This window comes from Rhipicephalus sanguineus, chromosome 8 (genome assembly GCF_013339695.2).
Source record: "Rhipicephalus sanguineus isolate Rsan-2018 chromosome 8, BIME_Rsan_1.4, whole genome shotgun sequence".
In the NCBI taxonomy this organism is placed as follows: domain Eukaryota; kingdom Metazoa; phylum Arthropoda; class Arachnida; order Ixodida; family Ixodidae; genus Rhipicephalus; species Rhipicephalus sanguineus.
In genome coordinates this window covers 12,179,268-12,193,634 of record NC_051183.1, presented here as the reverse complement: position 1 = coordinate 12,193,634, position 14,367 = coordinate 12,179,268, and the positions used below count along the sequence as shown (strand labels likewise).

General features: G+C 44.1%; 1 protein-coding gene across 1 annotated transcript in view; it reads left to right on the top strand.

The window, feature by feature from the left end:
• Positions 1-14,367, top strand: part of LOC119401390 (thyroid adenoma-associated protein homolog) — an 84,834-nt gene that overhangs the window by 2,962 nt on the left and 67,505 nt on the right. The window contains exons 4-10 of the mRNA XM_037668144.2: positions 1,372-1,517; positions 2,181-2,213; positions 4,726-4,774; positions 4,868-5,058; positions 7,723-7,808; positions 9,852-10,024; positions 11,663-11,728. Coding sequence (XP_037524072.1) covers positions 1,372-1,517; positions 2,181-2,213; positions 4,726-4,774; positions 4,868-5,058; positions 7,723-7,808; positions 9,852-10,024; positions 11,663-11,728 — 744 coding nt within the window. The remainder of the gene's footprint in view (positions 1-1,371; positions 1,518-2,180; positions 2,214-4,725; positions 4,775-4,867; positions 5,059-7,722; positions 7,809-9,851; positions 10,025-11,662; positions 11,729-14,367) is intronic.

Below are 14,367 nucleotides of genomic sequence, written 5' to 3'. Positions count from 1 at the left end.
CAAGTTATCTTGCCTTTAAAATGGAACATTAGTACTTGAAATGCAGCGATACCTGCCTTTGTGTCATGTACACGTGCATGTGTCTTTGGCTTTTGTGCTAATGACAAGTGTTCATTGTTGTGCTAGAGTTTTGTATTAAAGCTTTGTACAGGCATATAGCGACAGTGAGTTCAAAAACAAGGACAAAAGGAGGCGCAGACACAATACAAACGTTGACTGTCAACTAGAAAGTTTATTGTACTATACTCTTCAATGATGCATGTTCCTGCATGGTTTTCGAGAATCATGGATAGGGTGCTTGATCTAATCAGATCAGTTCACACGGTAAAAAAGTGTAGAAAGGTCTTGGAAAATACTGTGGCACTCTAGCTCTGGTTTGCATAATTAAAAAGAAAGGATTTATTTTTTCTGGAGGGCATGTGAAGGCTGACTTGCACAATTTGTTCCTGATGTCTAGTTGTTGGATGCTGCATAAATTTCCCGCATGAACTGGTCTGCCAAGCGAAACAAAATTCGTGTCCACGCGAATTCTGCAGTGCACCCACAGCACAGTTTATAACATTGTCCTCAACATGTACAGTTCTGTTTATTCTTGTTTCGATTCTTACTGGTCATTTGCTTGGGCATTGCAGGTTTTTACAATCTAACCTCGTAAATACATTTGGTTCATGTATTATGACAGAATGCAGGTGTACTTAGCTCATTGAATTATGTTTTTGTAAAAAGGCAGTAAATAGTAGACGTGCAAAAAATTACCACATCAAGTAGTGAATGAACAAAGCATCAACACAGACAAAGTAATGCGGTGCTTAAACTGTAAAGTGCCACTTTTGATCACTATGATCACTACTCCACAAGTCGAGAATGAATTGGTGTTTAAAATGTAACGTATTTTACAGGTTTTCACTTGCATTCTACCGATAGTCAAATCCTGCTACTATTCAAAGTTGCTTTCACTTCCCTTTAAACCAAAAAGAATGACATTTGCACATGCCTTGTTTCAATTAAAAAAAAAAAAATATTGTGCAGGTTAGTTGGGTCATGACAAATACGCTCATTTTTTCTTTATAATGTGTAATATATACTGTTCAAAATCGATTTGAAATTATTCAACCAAATCACTTCGCTTCGAACCTAAAATATACTATTCGCACAAGCCTAGCATTCTGGCATCTGTATTCGCTCTTACCTTGAGTGAAATTCAGTAATTTGTATTTGGCTACGGTTATCACAGACTATACAAAGCACCCTTGTAGCATGTTTCATATACTGTGAGTTTACATGAAAATGCAGGATTCACTGTTGGGCATAGCAACCCACTACACTTGGGTACATCTTTGTTTTTGTTTTGTTTGTTTTTTTTCCCCTCAGGGTTTTGGGAGCCTGTTTTGCTGCTGCTGCTGTTCTGCCTCAGTTGTCCGCAGCACTGAAGGAGTCACTCTTTATGTCAGATTCGGATTTGAGCAAGATTTCACACAATGTGGAAAATCTTCTGTACTGCCTGTCGGAACCACTAGGTAAGCTCACTTTTTATCCTTCCAACTGCGGACTTGAAAAATTCAGTTTTCTTATATCGTGCCGCATTTCGAGAAAGTGCAATGACACAATTGCCCAGCTATTCTCAGTTTATTGTTGTGACCAGAAGTAGAGAGGCAAGTTTGATTATGTGCACACAAAAAACTGCTCTCAGTTAATGATTAAACCTCGTATTTAAGTGTGAAATTTGGTGATAAAGTTAGTGACACCAGGCCCTCACTTTTAAGCAAATTAGTATGAAATTAAAGTGCCTTGAAGTGTTTACCATCCTTCACGTTTACTTAGGGAGATTGTTTTAACTGTTACGAGCATGTGATACAGTTCATACAACTTTGAAAACATGTCAGTGCTTCTTTAATATCTTGGGAGGTAAACACTAATAAAACAGCTGCAAGTTATCACCGCTTGATATTGCCATGCATTGTAACACTTTTTTTTTTTTGCATGCAGACATACCAGGTATCATCTAACTCAATCGACTTTTTTTTTTAATACAAGTGCCAATTTACAAGTGCTGGCTCATTTGCAAAAAAATTTTTAGCTGATGCTTGTCACAGTCTACCTTTAATGTCTTGATAATTTATGGATTTGGTTGTGTACTTGTATTGTCGGTGCTTGCCTTCACTGCCCAATTTTCATTCTAGGGCTTCGGTCGGTCGAGCGTTGCTTTTCCGATGGTAAGTAAACTCCCCATGCAATGTTGTTTAGCTAGATTTTTTTTTACTGTTATATGTAATTCCATTCAATTCAACAGGCTCCATACTATTGCTCAAGTTTAACTGTCTCTTTTGCACTCGTGTTCTTCCATGAGTTTTCACGAGTTTTGAGTTTTTTCAGTTTGCCTTCCATGATGTTTTTTATGTTAAGCCGTATGGGCTTCTCCTTAGCATTTAAAGAGGCATTAAAGACCAGTACTTAATCACTTTTAGCAAACTGTTGTCCGATAACCTTATTGTCATTAGCTTGGTCAAGGAAGATTGTCAATCATATGTGGAGAAAAAAAAATGTTTTTCAAACATCCCCTTTTTTTATTTTCCACCAAGACCTGAACACTGGTATGTCAGTGTGATGCCTAGGATTCCAAAACTACATTTTCATATCTACATTATTCTGACGCTGAAAAAGTTCTTAACTTGCTGACTGGACTTGTTCGTTACCTTATGCAATGTGGGCCTTTGTTAAACTAAGAAAAACGATTAATTGGGCGGGCCCAAGTTGATGTTGAAGTTTATGGCTTTGTCAAGTGCATTTGTCCACTTTTTTCAGCAAGTGTGCCCTATTTCACAGTTAAAATGTCAGAGGGCAGCATCATTGTGTGGCTGAGTAACTGAGTGACACATTTGAAATAAGTTAAGTTGCGCAAACTAGTTTTAGAAGTCAGCACTGTGCATTGGATTTGGAGTCCTTCGCTAAAACTGTCTCTCATAGCTCACTGTGCAGTGGTTGGACTTATATGGTAATCTAACTAGTTTAAATGTTGGAACTGCCAACTTTTAATTGCTACAGCCTTTTTTATAAGTCCTCTGATCCAACACTCTGCTTTTTTTTTTTTTCTTTAGGGTTGAACTATGCAGGCCTGCGTATGTTTAGCCTTATAAAAACTTATTATAAAGCTACAGTCGAACCTCGTTAATACGTACCCACTTTAAGCGTACTAATGGTTAAAACGTAGTTGCGACGAATCCTCGACCGAGTCTCATAGAGCCTAATGCATTCGCTGACTGCTTAAGTCGTAGCGCTTCGTCCTACGCCTACCGGTTAGTGCGCACCCTGCGTACCGCGATAAGGTTTTGTGCCATAAAATTTTACTGCGCCGCTGAACTTCCCGACGCCACAATGTACCGCCATAGGTTTTCAGTCTTTTCGAGAAGTGCGTAGATCGGTCGATCACCGATTCCGACTTCCGCGCGATTGCGGCGATGCCTTTGCGGGTAAGCATCGGGAAAGAACGAAGGTGGGGGGGGGCGGCCACCAACGAACGCGCCAGCGTGACTTATCGCCAACAACCTTATCACAATAAGTATTGCAGAAGAATTGATGCCTGGGCAAGTTGGAATTGGCTCTGTGGTGTGTAGTCTTTCCTTTGTCCTCGTTTTTGCGCCGCCCGTTTCGAACATGCACAATAAGTATCTTCAGATATCTGCTCGGGCACGCGTGCGGCGCAGCACTACTTTAAGCCTACTGCACGCTTTTAATAGGCGACAACCTGAACGCGCTGGGCCGTGTTCAAGCGCGCGCCGCTTTGTAGAAACGAAAGCAGCTCGCTGTTGCGGAGTTGAGCGTTGCTGGTCGTGGGCGACGAGAAACCTCTTTGCATAGACGCTATCACGCTAAACGCACGCATACGGTACAGCAAGCGTAGCGCTGTTGTAACGATACTGCACGCTTTTATTGGGTGACCACCCAAACGCGCTTCCGTCCACTGCCAGGACCGCTAGAGCGTTGCGGAGTGCGCATCGCCTGCAGAAAGTTCGTCATCGCCGCGTTAACCGAACAAGCTCATCTGTGCTCATCGCCGTATCTGTGCACGGTCTGGAGCGAAGTGGGTACGAAGAACACTCCCACGACAAATGCGCGCGTACGGTACAGCAAGCCCGGCAGTGACGCCGTGAGCCGAGAAGGCGACGCGCTGCACGCAACTAGCCAGGAGACGATCAGCTCCACGCAGCCGCACTGCGTTTCACTGGAACTGTGTCAGTTTTCGTTTAGTAGCAGATCACGGTACAGACGCACACACATATATCGCGGAAAGCCGGCACTGTCCGTTCTGTCGCCACGTTGGTTACTGCATATACTGGACCCTGTAATAGTTCCGAAATGCTCCTTGGCGTCGCCACCGCGCGCTATCGGCACTATCGGACGGTCGTGGGAGAGTACCAGAATCTTTTCTTCAGTTTGGGAAAAAGAAAGAAAAGGCTTTGCAGTGGGTACTTTAGGCAATATTTGCTGTGGCACTGTATTTATTTCTGTGCTGGCGGCGATGGCGTATGCGAGGAGATGCAAATTGTTACTTGGTGGTTAATGCGTACTACCGTTTAGTGCGTAGTTATGCGGTGTTCCCGGCAGGTACGCATTAACGAGGTTCCACTGTATATACTTGCTGATTTTGTGCCTGAATCAATTTAGTGTTTTCTTCTTTACAAAACGAGTGTGAAGGTGAATTTATTTTAAAATTTTATACTTTTTCAGTGCTTTCATACCTCAAGCAAGTGCTCAACTTAGGCATTGAAACCATTACGTAAGTAATCGCATCACCATTTGAATTTCTACCCAACAGGCTTTTAACGCACCGACCTGAGAATCTTATTGATGGTTCTTTTCTTCTTTCCAGGACTTCCTCGGGCGACACGCAAGTGGTGGGCGATTGTTACCAACTTCTCGCCAAAGTGGTCAAAGCAGTCGGGCTGCTCGTACAATTTGCCTCGGGTCAGCGCAAGAACTGCCCGGTACAACCGCGTGCGGAGGCCCTCATGGTTTGGACGGAGGAGATCTTTCCATCCCTGCTACATCTCCTCAAGTCAGGTTTGTTGTAGGCAATTTGTACCATTAACCGTGCCCTTCTGTACCTGCCACACTCGTGCCACGCAACTGACTACCCCACTTTCCTGTGCTGTTACTGCAACATTTGGGGATTGTGGGGTCTGAGCGATATAACCGCCGCCGCCCTCGGAACACACGGAGACAGTTCATGCGGTCGGGCAACAAAACATACACGTTTATTAAAACACCTCTTTACATACAGTGGAACCTCGTTAATGCATACCTTCCGGGAACGCCGCATAACTACGCACTAAACGGTAGTACGCATTAACCACCTAGTAAATATTTGCATCTCCTAGCATACGCCATCGCCGCCAGCAAAGAAATACAGTGCCACAGCAAATATTGCCTAAAGTACCCACTGCAAAGCCTTTTCTTTGTTTTTGCCAAAGTGGAGAAAAGATTCTGGCACTCTCGCACGACCGTCCGGTAGTGCCGAAGCGCGCGGTGGCGACGCGAATTTCGGAACTATTACAGGGTCCGGTATACGCAGTGACCGACATAGTGACGGAGGACAGTGTCGGCTATATGTGTGTGCGTCTGTACCGCGATCTGCTACTAAACGAAAACTGACACAGTTTCAGTGAAATGCGGTACGGCTGCGTGGAGCCGATCGTTTCCTGGCTAGTTGCGTGCAGCGCATGGCCTTCTCGGCTCACGCCGTCACTGGCGGGCCGCTTGCTAGCTGCACTGCACGCGCGCATTTGTCGTGGGAGTGTTCTTCGTACCCACTTCGCTCCAGACCGTGCACAGATGCGGCGAGTAGCTCGTTCACTTAACACGGTGATGACGAACTTCCTGCAAGCGATGCGCACTCTGCGACACTCTAGCGGTGCTGGCAGCGGACGGAAGCGCGTTTGGGTGGTCGCCCAATAAAAGCGTGCACTATGGTTACAACAACACTGCGTTTGCTGTACGGTACGCGTGCGTTTAGCGTAATTTTGTCGTCGCCCGGGACCAGCAACGCTCAGCTCTGCAACAGCGAACTGCTTTCATTTCTACAAAGCGGCGCGCGCTTGAACACGGTGCCGCACAACGAGGCGGCAGCGATCGGCGGCCCAGCGCGTTCAGGTTGTCGCCTATTAAAAGCATGCAGTAGGCTTAAAGTAGTGCTGCGCCGCACGCGTGCCCGAGCAGATATTTGAAGATACTTATTGTGATGAGGTTGTCGGCGATAAGTCATGCTAGCGCGTTCGTCGGTGGCCGGCGCCTCACCTTCGTTCTTTCCCGGTGCTTACTCGCAAAAGCGCCGTCGCAATCGCGCGGAAGTCGGAATCAGCGATCGACCGATCTACGCACTTCTCAAAGATGGAAAACCTTTGGCGGCACAATGGGGGGGTCGGAAAGTTCAGCGGCACAGTAAAATTTTATGGCACAAAAAGTTATCGCGGTACGCAGGGTACGCACTAACCGGTAGGCGTAGGACGAAGCGCTATGGCTTAAGCAGTCAGCGAATGCATTAGGCTCTATGAGACTCGGGGATTCACCGCAACTACGTTTTAACCGTTAGTACGTTTAAAGCGGGTACGTATTAACGAGGTTTGACTGTATATGGCGAGCTCACCGGCCGAATTAGTAGACAAGTAACACACTAAGCTTATACGCTGACAATGAATACTGGGAAACATATATCACACACTCACGACAATGTAAGACATACAATATAACCTAAGACATACATAAGACATACAATAAGACAACATAATACAATACAAATGCGAAGGCAGCGCCGCAGATGCACGACTCACCACGAGGGCCCGAGGGAAGCGAGCCGCGGTACCGTCCCCCACGGACCCCGTGGCCGTCGCCCATCCGTGCATGCTGCCACACCCTAAAAGAGGGCTTCACTCCTGTTTCTATGCGCCGGCCTAAATTCGCGGCGGCGATGTCGGCGCCACCGCGCTAAACTCGGGTTACAGACAGCGCATCACTGACCTTGGACGAACGCCTCGGCTTACGCCCAGCACGTGCGTTCCAAACACAGCGGCCGCGCCCAAGTTACGGCATGCGCCTTTACAGGGGTGATATAGCACCCCCACAGGATTAATGAGAGCAGCATTCCAGGCAACTTTGTAATCCATCACTTCAGTACGATTGCGTGGCAAAGAATACGCGGACAACAGAGAAGACACACCAAGGGCAAATGCATGTACAAACCATATACATGTGTGTGTAGTCTGTATTGCATTGATATATAAACAGGTTCAGTGGCACAATAAATTTATTTGAAAGTTTGCACTGGGTGTGTCTTCTTCTCTGTTGTCCATGTCTTTTTTTTTTCTGTGCAATCGTACTGAAGTTGTGAATTAAGTCATCTTTTATGTCATGGAGATCCCCGTTACTTTAAAGCTCTTATATTAGTGCTTGAATTTCTTAATAAAAGTTAGGGCTTGAATTTCTTAAGGTGTAATTTCTGCTCTCATTTGGAATTTTTGTTCTCAGTTTGATCTCTTTTTTTTTTTTTCAATTTTAGGCTGCAATGCGGCAGTGCAGTTCTTACGCGTCTGTACAGTGTTTCTAAAAACTCTCAGTGCCATCTGAAATAAGTTAGATGAATATATATATACTGGTGGAAATATTTTATACCAGATAGCCCTCTCGATCAAGGTTCTGAGAATTCTACAAGGTGTTTCACACTTCTTGCAGACTCTTCAATCCTGACCTGCAAGCTGAGCACGGGCACCGTCCTCCCACTGATCCTCAGGGTCAGGAACGAAGGTCAACTGCAGAAGGTATGCTCTTGGCAATCTAAAAATTTCGCTAGTAGAAGGAGGAATGTTTATGCTAGGCTGATTGTGTCCTCATTAGTGCTGGATTGACGGTGGTTGTTGCCAAGGGTGGGTGAATAGTAAGTTTGAGGTTCGGATCGAATAGTTCAAATAGTATATGTCACATATTATTAAGAAAAATGAGCACGTGTGTCATAACCCAACTAGCTTGCACAATATTTTTAAGAATTGGAACTACACATGTGCGAATGCCACTTTTTTCATTCGAAGTGAAGGGGATGCAACTTTGAATAGTAGCAAGATTTGTATCGCAGTAGGGTGCAAGCTACAACTGGTACAATACGTTAGATTTTAACGATTACTATGCTTAGCGCACATGAGTTCGTACAACACGCCTTTAAACTTGAAAAATAACTAATTGAGGTGAACGCAATATGCACATTTAACCTTGAAGTGTGGACTTCAAAATGGTGGTTAAACGGGCTTGTTGGTACGTGCACATAGTTTTTCAAACAGTGCAAAAACATGACACCGAGAATAGGCCACACAACACAGGCTCCACAGAACACGCAGCGCCTGTGTTGTGCGGTCTTTTCTCGGTGTCCTGTTTTTGCGCCGTTTGAAAAACTGTGTGTTGAAGTGTGGCTTTGCTGCAGTGCGGATTTCTCTTGGTGTATTCATGTGGGAGGATATGGGCCGGGCACGTAGCACGTCGGCAGGATAACCGGTGGTCATTAAGGGTAACTGACTGGATTCCAAGAGATGGCAAACGCGTGAGGGGGAGACAGAAAATTAGGTGGTAGATGAGATTAAGAAGTTTGCAGGTATTACGTGGCAGCAGAAAGCACAGGACCGGGTTGATTGGCGGAACATGGGAGAGGCCTTTGCCCTGCACTGGGCGTAGACAGGCTGATGATGATGATGATGATGGATTTCTCTTGGAGGGGTGGTTTCACGGCATAGCACATTCCACATTCACGATGCAGTGAAACCATCTTTACAGGAGGTTATATGCGCTCAAATGTACATATATTCGTTCATTTTGAATACTTCGAAATTTTTAATAATCTAAATTCGTGTCGAAAAAATTTATAATATTCGTTCAAACATTTGGACGCTTGTCACGGAACATAAAAGCAAGGCATGTGGTTATTTTACCAACTTCAATTTTTAATGTGAAAAAACGTTTTGTATCCAATGTTTGTGTCTCTGGCACTGGCAACACACGTGGGTGAGGTGGCCACAATGGCATGGAGCTGGCCATTATGCCGCTTTTATTCGAGCCGTTAAGGGGTGGGTTGTTTCTGTGTCTAGTGGGGGATGCTGCCATATTTCGGCAACTAGTCATCAGAAAATGTCAGAAATCAATGCGCTTTGTCGCATAAGTTGTTCAGTTGCTGTGTAAACTCACTTGCTATTTATGTTAATTCCGACGTTTTCTGATGTGTCCAGTGCCTGAAGCGAACCACTGGCCCCCTTTCCTCGATCAGCGTGCACTGAAAGCAATATTATGTCGATATCCCCAAAAAGTGATCGCCTCAGAATACAGCTTTTGGTGACCGCCTTTGGGTCAGACAGTGCTGTATGCACCATTTTTGTTGTGTATATATGATTATGCATCAACAATAAATCTTCAGTTGGTAGTCTGCACTTGCCATCGTAGTCTGTGCCTATCATCCCTTATCACTGTCCTTATTGTCGTCTCTATTTTCTTCTGCACTGTGAACCATACATCATGCCCATAGAACTCTTTCGGTGTGGCTCACAAATGCCCTTTGTGGTTTTTATGCCTCGTGTTCATAGGTTAGCAAATTCACTCATGAGTTGACTCACTCAGACTCGCATCGACCCCTGAGCCTTATTGAGTGAGTCTGGATGAGTAATACTTTGGTGAGTTTGAGTCCAAGTGAGTCCGGTTGAAAAAAATTTTAGTGAGTCTGAGTCCGAGTGAGCCCTAGGGACAAAATATATTTCATGAGTGTGTCTGAGTGAGCCTCACATTTTTTGCCAACCTATGCTCGTGTTTGTGCGTTTCTTTCTGGCCAGGCATTTGATCCGTGGCCCAAGGACTGGTTTCGGGAGTCCCCATTGGCTGAAGTCTGTTTCCTCGGTGGCCTTGTTTCTGGGCTGAGCGAAGAGGAACTGCTGCAGACAGATGAAGATAATCGCACTGTACTGCTCCACATACTGCTCAAGAGGGCGCTCATTGTTCACGAGAGGCAAGCACATCATCTGTCTATCACATGCGTAAGGAAGGGTGAAAACTAGAGATGTGTGAATAGTAAATTTTAGGTACAAAGCAAATTCAAAGCGAATAGTGATTTGGTCGAATAATTTGGAATTGAATATTGTAAATAGTACATATCACATATTACCGTATTTACTCGATTCTACCGCGCCCTCGATTGTAACGCGCACCCATTTTTCGTGAGAGAAAAGAACAAAAAAGTCTGTAGGAGTCAAACTTCGCACATTCAGAAGAACAAGTATTTGGGTTTTAAAGAACTAAAGTTTCAGAAGAGTAAAACACAAAGTCAAAAAGCGGGCCTTGCCGCTAAAACTGTCACCACTACGGCGGCGATACGAGTCGCGTAATGGATCAGTCCTCGTCGCTGTCGGACAACTCCTTGTCGCTGTCAACACTCTTCGATTTCGGGAAACCGGCCCTGCTTTTGTCCACAGAAACTTTTTCGTGAAGCTTTGCTGTAAAAAATCTTCTGCTTCTGTTTGCGCCAGCCTCGCACGCACGTTTTGGGAACTCCGAACGACCGCGATGCGGCCCGATTTCCGTCCGTCTCTCTGCACATGTAATAACTATTCTTTTAAATACGGCATCGTGGTACACTAGTAGAGTATTTTGAGTCGACACTTCCATGCCGTCGATGTGAACGCAGAACGGGATGACAATCTCCTCAGCACACGTACGAACTGAAAAAATGGCAGAAATGGCCAAGGCGCGTATTAGGCGGCCATTTTGAAATGTCGATGCCAATAGGATAACCGAGTTTATTATTATTTTTTTTTTTCGGTACTCGATTCTAACGTGCATGCGATTTTTGGACTTGTTTTCCCGGAAAAAAGGTGCGCGTTAGATTCGAGTAAATATGGTATAAAGGAAAATGAGCATGTTTGTCATGACCCCCTATCCTGCACAATATCTTTAAACTTTCGAACAAACCTTTTGCAAATGTCATTCTTTTTGGTTTGAACTGAAGTGGAAGAAACTTTGAATAGTAGCAGGATTTGAATTTCAGTAGGATGCAAGTGATAACCACTAAAACATGTTGCGTTTTAAAATTTACTATACTTAGAGCATATAAGCCCATATAACAAGCTTTTAAACTTACAAAATGATTAATCATTGTGGGGGCAGTATGTTCATTTAACCTAGAAGTGGGGCTTTGCAGCAGTGAGGTTTTTTTTTCTGGATAGGTGTTTTCACAGCATAGCACTTCTAGGCTGCAGTGAAACCACCTTTACAGGGGGTTACATGCAGTCTAACGTACGGCTGTTTGTTCATTTCGAATACTTCGAAATTTTGAATAATTTAAATTCGTGTCAAAGCACATTTGAATACTGTAATATTTTTTTTTTCAAATATTCGAAGTGCTCGAATATTCGCACATGCCTAGTGAGGAAACTAATAATTGAAGGCACCCAACATCTATAGGTTTATGCTGTAGAGCATTCATTATCGGCATTGCAATTGGTTTGTTTTTTTTATGCTTTTGACTTCCTTATGCAGATTGCATGCTCTCAAGTGCATGTTTTTTGAAGTGCTTTGAACAATGGAGTATAGAAAAGTTGGGGAGAGTTATTGCAGCGCAGATTTCATCACCAATTTCTTCTTCTTCAAGGTCTCGAGACTCTGGCTTTCTTCTAACCTGCGTCAAGACTGTCCTTCAATTGGTGAATCGCATAGTGTAAGTGTGCCTGTGTTTTGTATTTATCACTATTCTTGTGTCTACAGCTGTGTGTTGGAGTTATGTGGTGTGATAGTTCACAACTGTTTGTAGTCCAGAAAGCCAGGAGGCTTTAAAGTATTTACCTTTTTAAAAATGCAAATGAACCTTTGGGAAACCCTCGAAATGTACATTCTACCTCTCTGCCTTTTTCTTTTCTTTTTTCATAGTGTGGGTGTATCTTTTATAGCTTGATGTCATTTCATACTTGCCTCAAGTAGGATGATGCCTATACCCACAACATTTAGGTTTCTTAGTTATTGATGTATTGAAACTATATTCAAGGTTTAGCTGTGCAGTGCGACCCCATTACTTCGATACAGTAGCCCTTTAAGCTGAAAAGAATAAATAGTTTGACTAGTAGAGCATGTGGGTTTGCAAAGAGTCTACAGATTAGTGGACGTCTAGGATAATCGGTGGTAATCAAGTGTGGCAGCGATTGATTGGCTGACATGTCTGTTCCAGAAACGCTGCTGGTAGCTCGTTTCAAGTGCCGAACGGCATGTAATTAAGGCAGTATTCAGTAAACAATCAAAAGGATCAATACAATCGATTGAGAAGAAAACGAGGCTAGCTTTCGTCTTCGGGAAATGCATAAGAAGCGAGCATGTGAATTTTTAGCATTTTTAGAATTTTAACGAGCTCAACTCTTCGCAGTACATGTAACAACCGTGGTACAATACAATGCAAAATTTCACGAAAGTGAGTGTTCCTGAAAGCGACAGCTGCTCGCGGCTATCACATACTACGTCGCACACACACGCTGATAGTTTGCGTTCTGTCTTAACTTGAGACATGCAGTGGTATGTTCGCAGCTGCTTGTAACCGCACCATCTCGCATGGCAGAACGGGCTTTAGAAGATAATGCCAGGCGTAATGGCAGCTGAAAGTGAAGTTCCCAAGTGCCCTCATTGCGATCCGTCGAGTCCTCACAAAGATGGCAACGAGCATGCATCGTCTGTTATTGGCGTTTGATAGCCAGAAACCTTCCAGATTTCCTCTAGAACAAGCTTCCAGACAGTTCTGCCTACCCGCAGGTAGGCAGAACTCTCCAGCCAGAGCAAAACAAACGTCGACTGGTAGTGCATCGCGCGATGGGCAGAGCGACCCGAAAAATGAATGTTCTCTGGGAGAAAAGTGTGGAGGAAATGATGTGTTATGGTCCATATTCATTGGGCACAATGGCGGTGTTGCTATGGTTATGTGTGTCAGCGTGTTGTGTAGCAGTGGCGGCATGTGCATTTTCGTAGGTCTCGTACTGAACTGTGGTGGACTGGAGGAACGAAAGTATCCTTTCTTTGTGCCACATTGTTAGCTCCACATAGTTCTCCCGGCTGTTGTTGTAGTTATAGGGTCTGAACAAAAGTGTGTGGAACGAGTGCATATCTACATACCATGCTGCGGATGAAGGATTTGCGGTGCTCAGCGAAATAGTCTAAAGTGCTACGAAGAAGACACTTTTTTTTTTATAGCTGTTTGAAGATTTTGACAACGAGCGTGGCCACCTGCCTTCAGGTCGGTGTTTGGTTGACAGAGAGCGGAGGCAATAGCTGAGGGGGCAATCGAGCTATTCGTAGAATACACGGAGGGGACAATTGAGTAATCCAGAGAAGGCACAGAGGGTGGAAATTAGGCACTGCAAGGAAGCTGCCATTACCGCGCAGCGGCGTCTGCCACTTAGCGCTGCGCAAGTACATGAGTGGCCCCTTTTTGCACACCTGGATGAGAGTTTCTGGCTGCAGAACGTATCATATGACTGCAGTTTCCCGCGGTGCTAAACGTTGCTGCCGAATAATCGTATTTTCCGGAAGCATATTGACTGGAATGTATTACACATAGCTCTATCGCGTTATTTTTTATTTTCGCGATTGGCGAGCGTAGGAGCCAGGAAATCGTACGAAACGGGAAACGTATCACTAAGGTTCTACTGTATTTGCTAATTATCCAGCTTGGCGGATCGGATCGATAGGCTGCATATGGCTCAGAACGATACTGGGACAATTCGACATGCGTAGCGCATGTGTTTGTTTTTTTAAGGGGGGACGTGGCAATGAAAACTATCTTTGTTATTTATGGAGATAAAGTGATTAAATTTGGCATGCAGATGTGATATGTTGTGCTGATATCATAACTGAAATCGGTTTTGAGCTGTCTGTTGTAGTTTTTGAGTTACAACACTTGATAGACTCTCATTGTCATCCCAAAATTAATTATTGAATTAGACATAAGTTCACCAAGATTTTTGCATAAGGATATTCACAAGGGCCCATTCTGTGCTGTAATGCTATTGGTTTATTTTTTAATGTTCAAATGAGCACACACAAATATTTTTGAAATTTCTTGTACATATTATTGTCTTACTAACAACTTTTACAAAAAGCCAATTATAAAAATCTGTATGATTTTCAGACAAATATGGACAGCTTTACGGCACTCACCAATGTCTCAGGATCTAGGCACAGAAAACGGAATGGTTATATATTTATTTGTTGTGAAATGGCACAGGGATGACTGACAGCAACTGTTCAAAAAATGAAAGCTGAGAAAATGGAGCTCAAAGAAAATGCAGCTAAAAGCTAAGAAAATGGAACTCCGAAGGA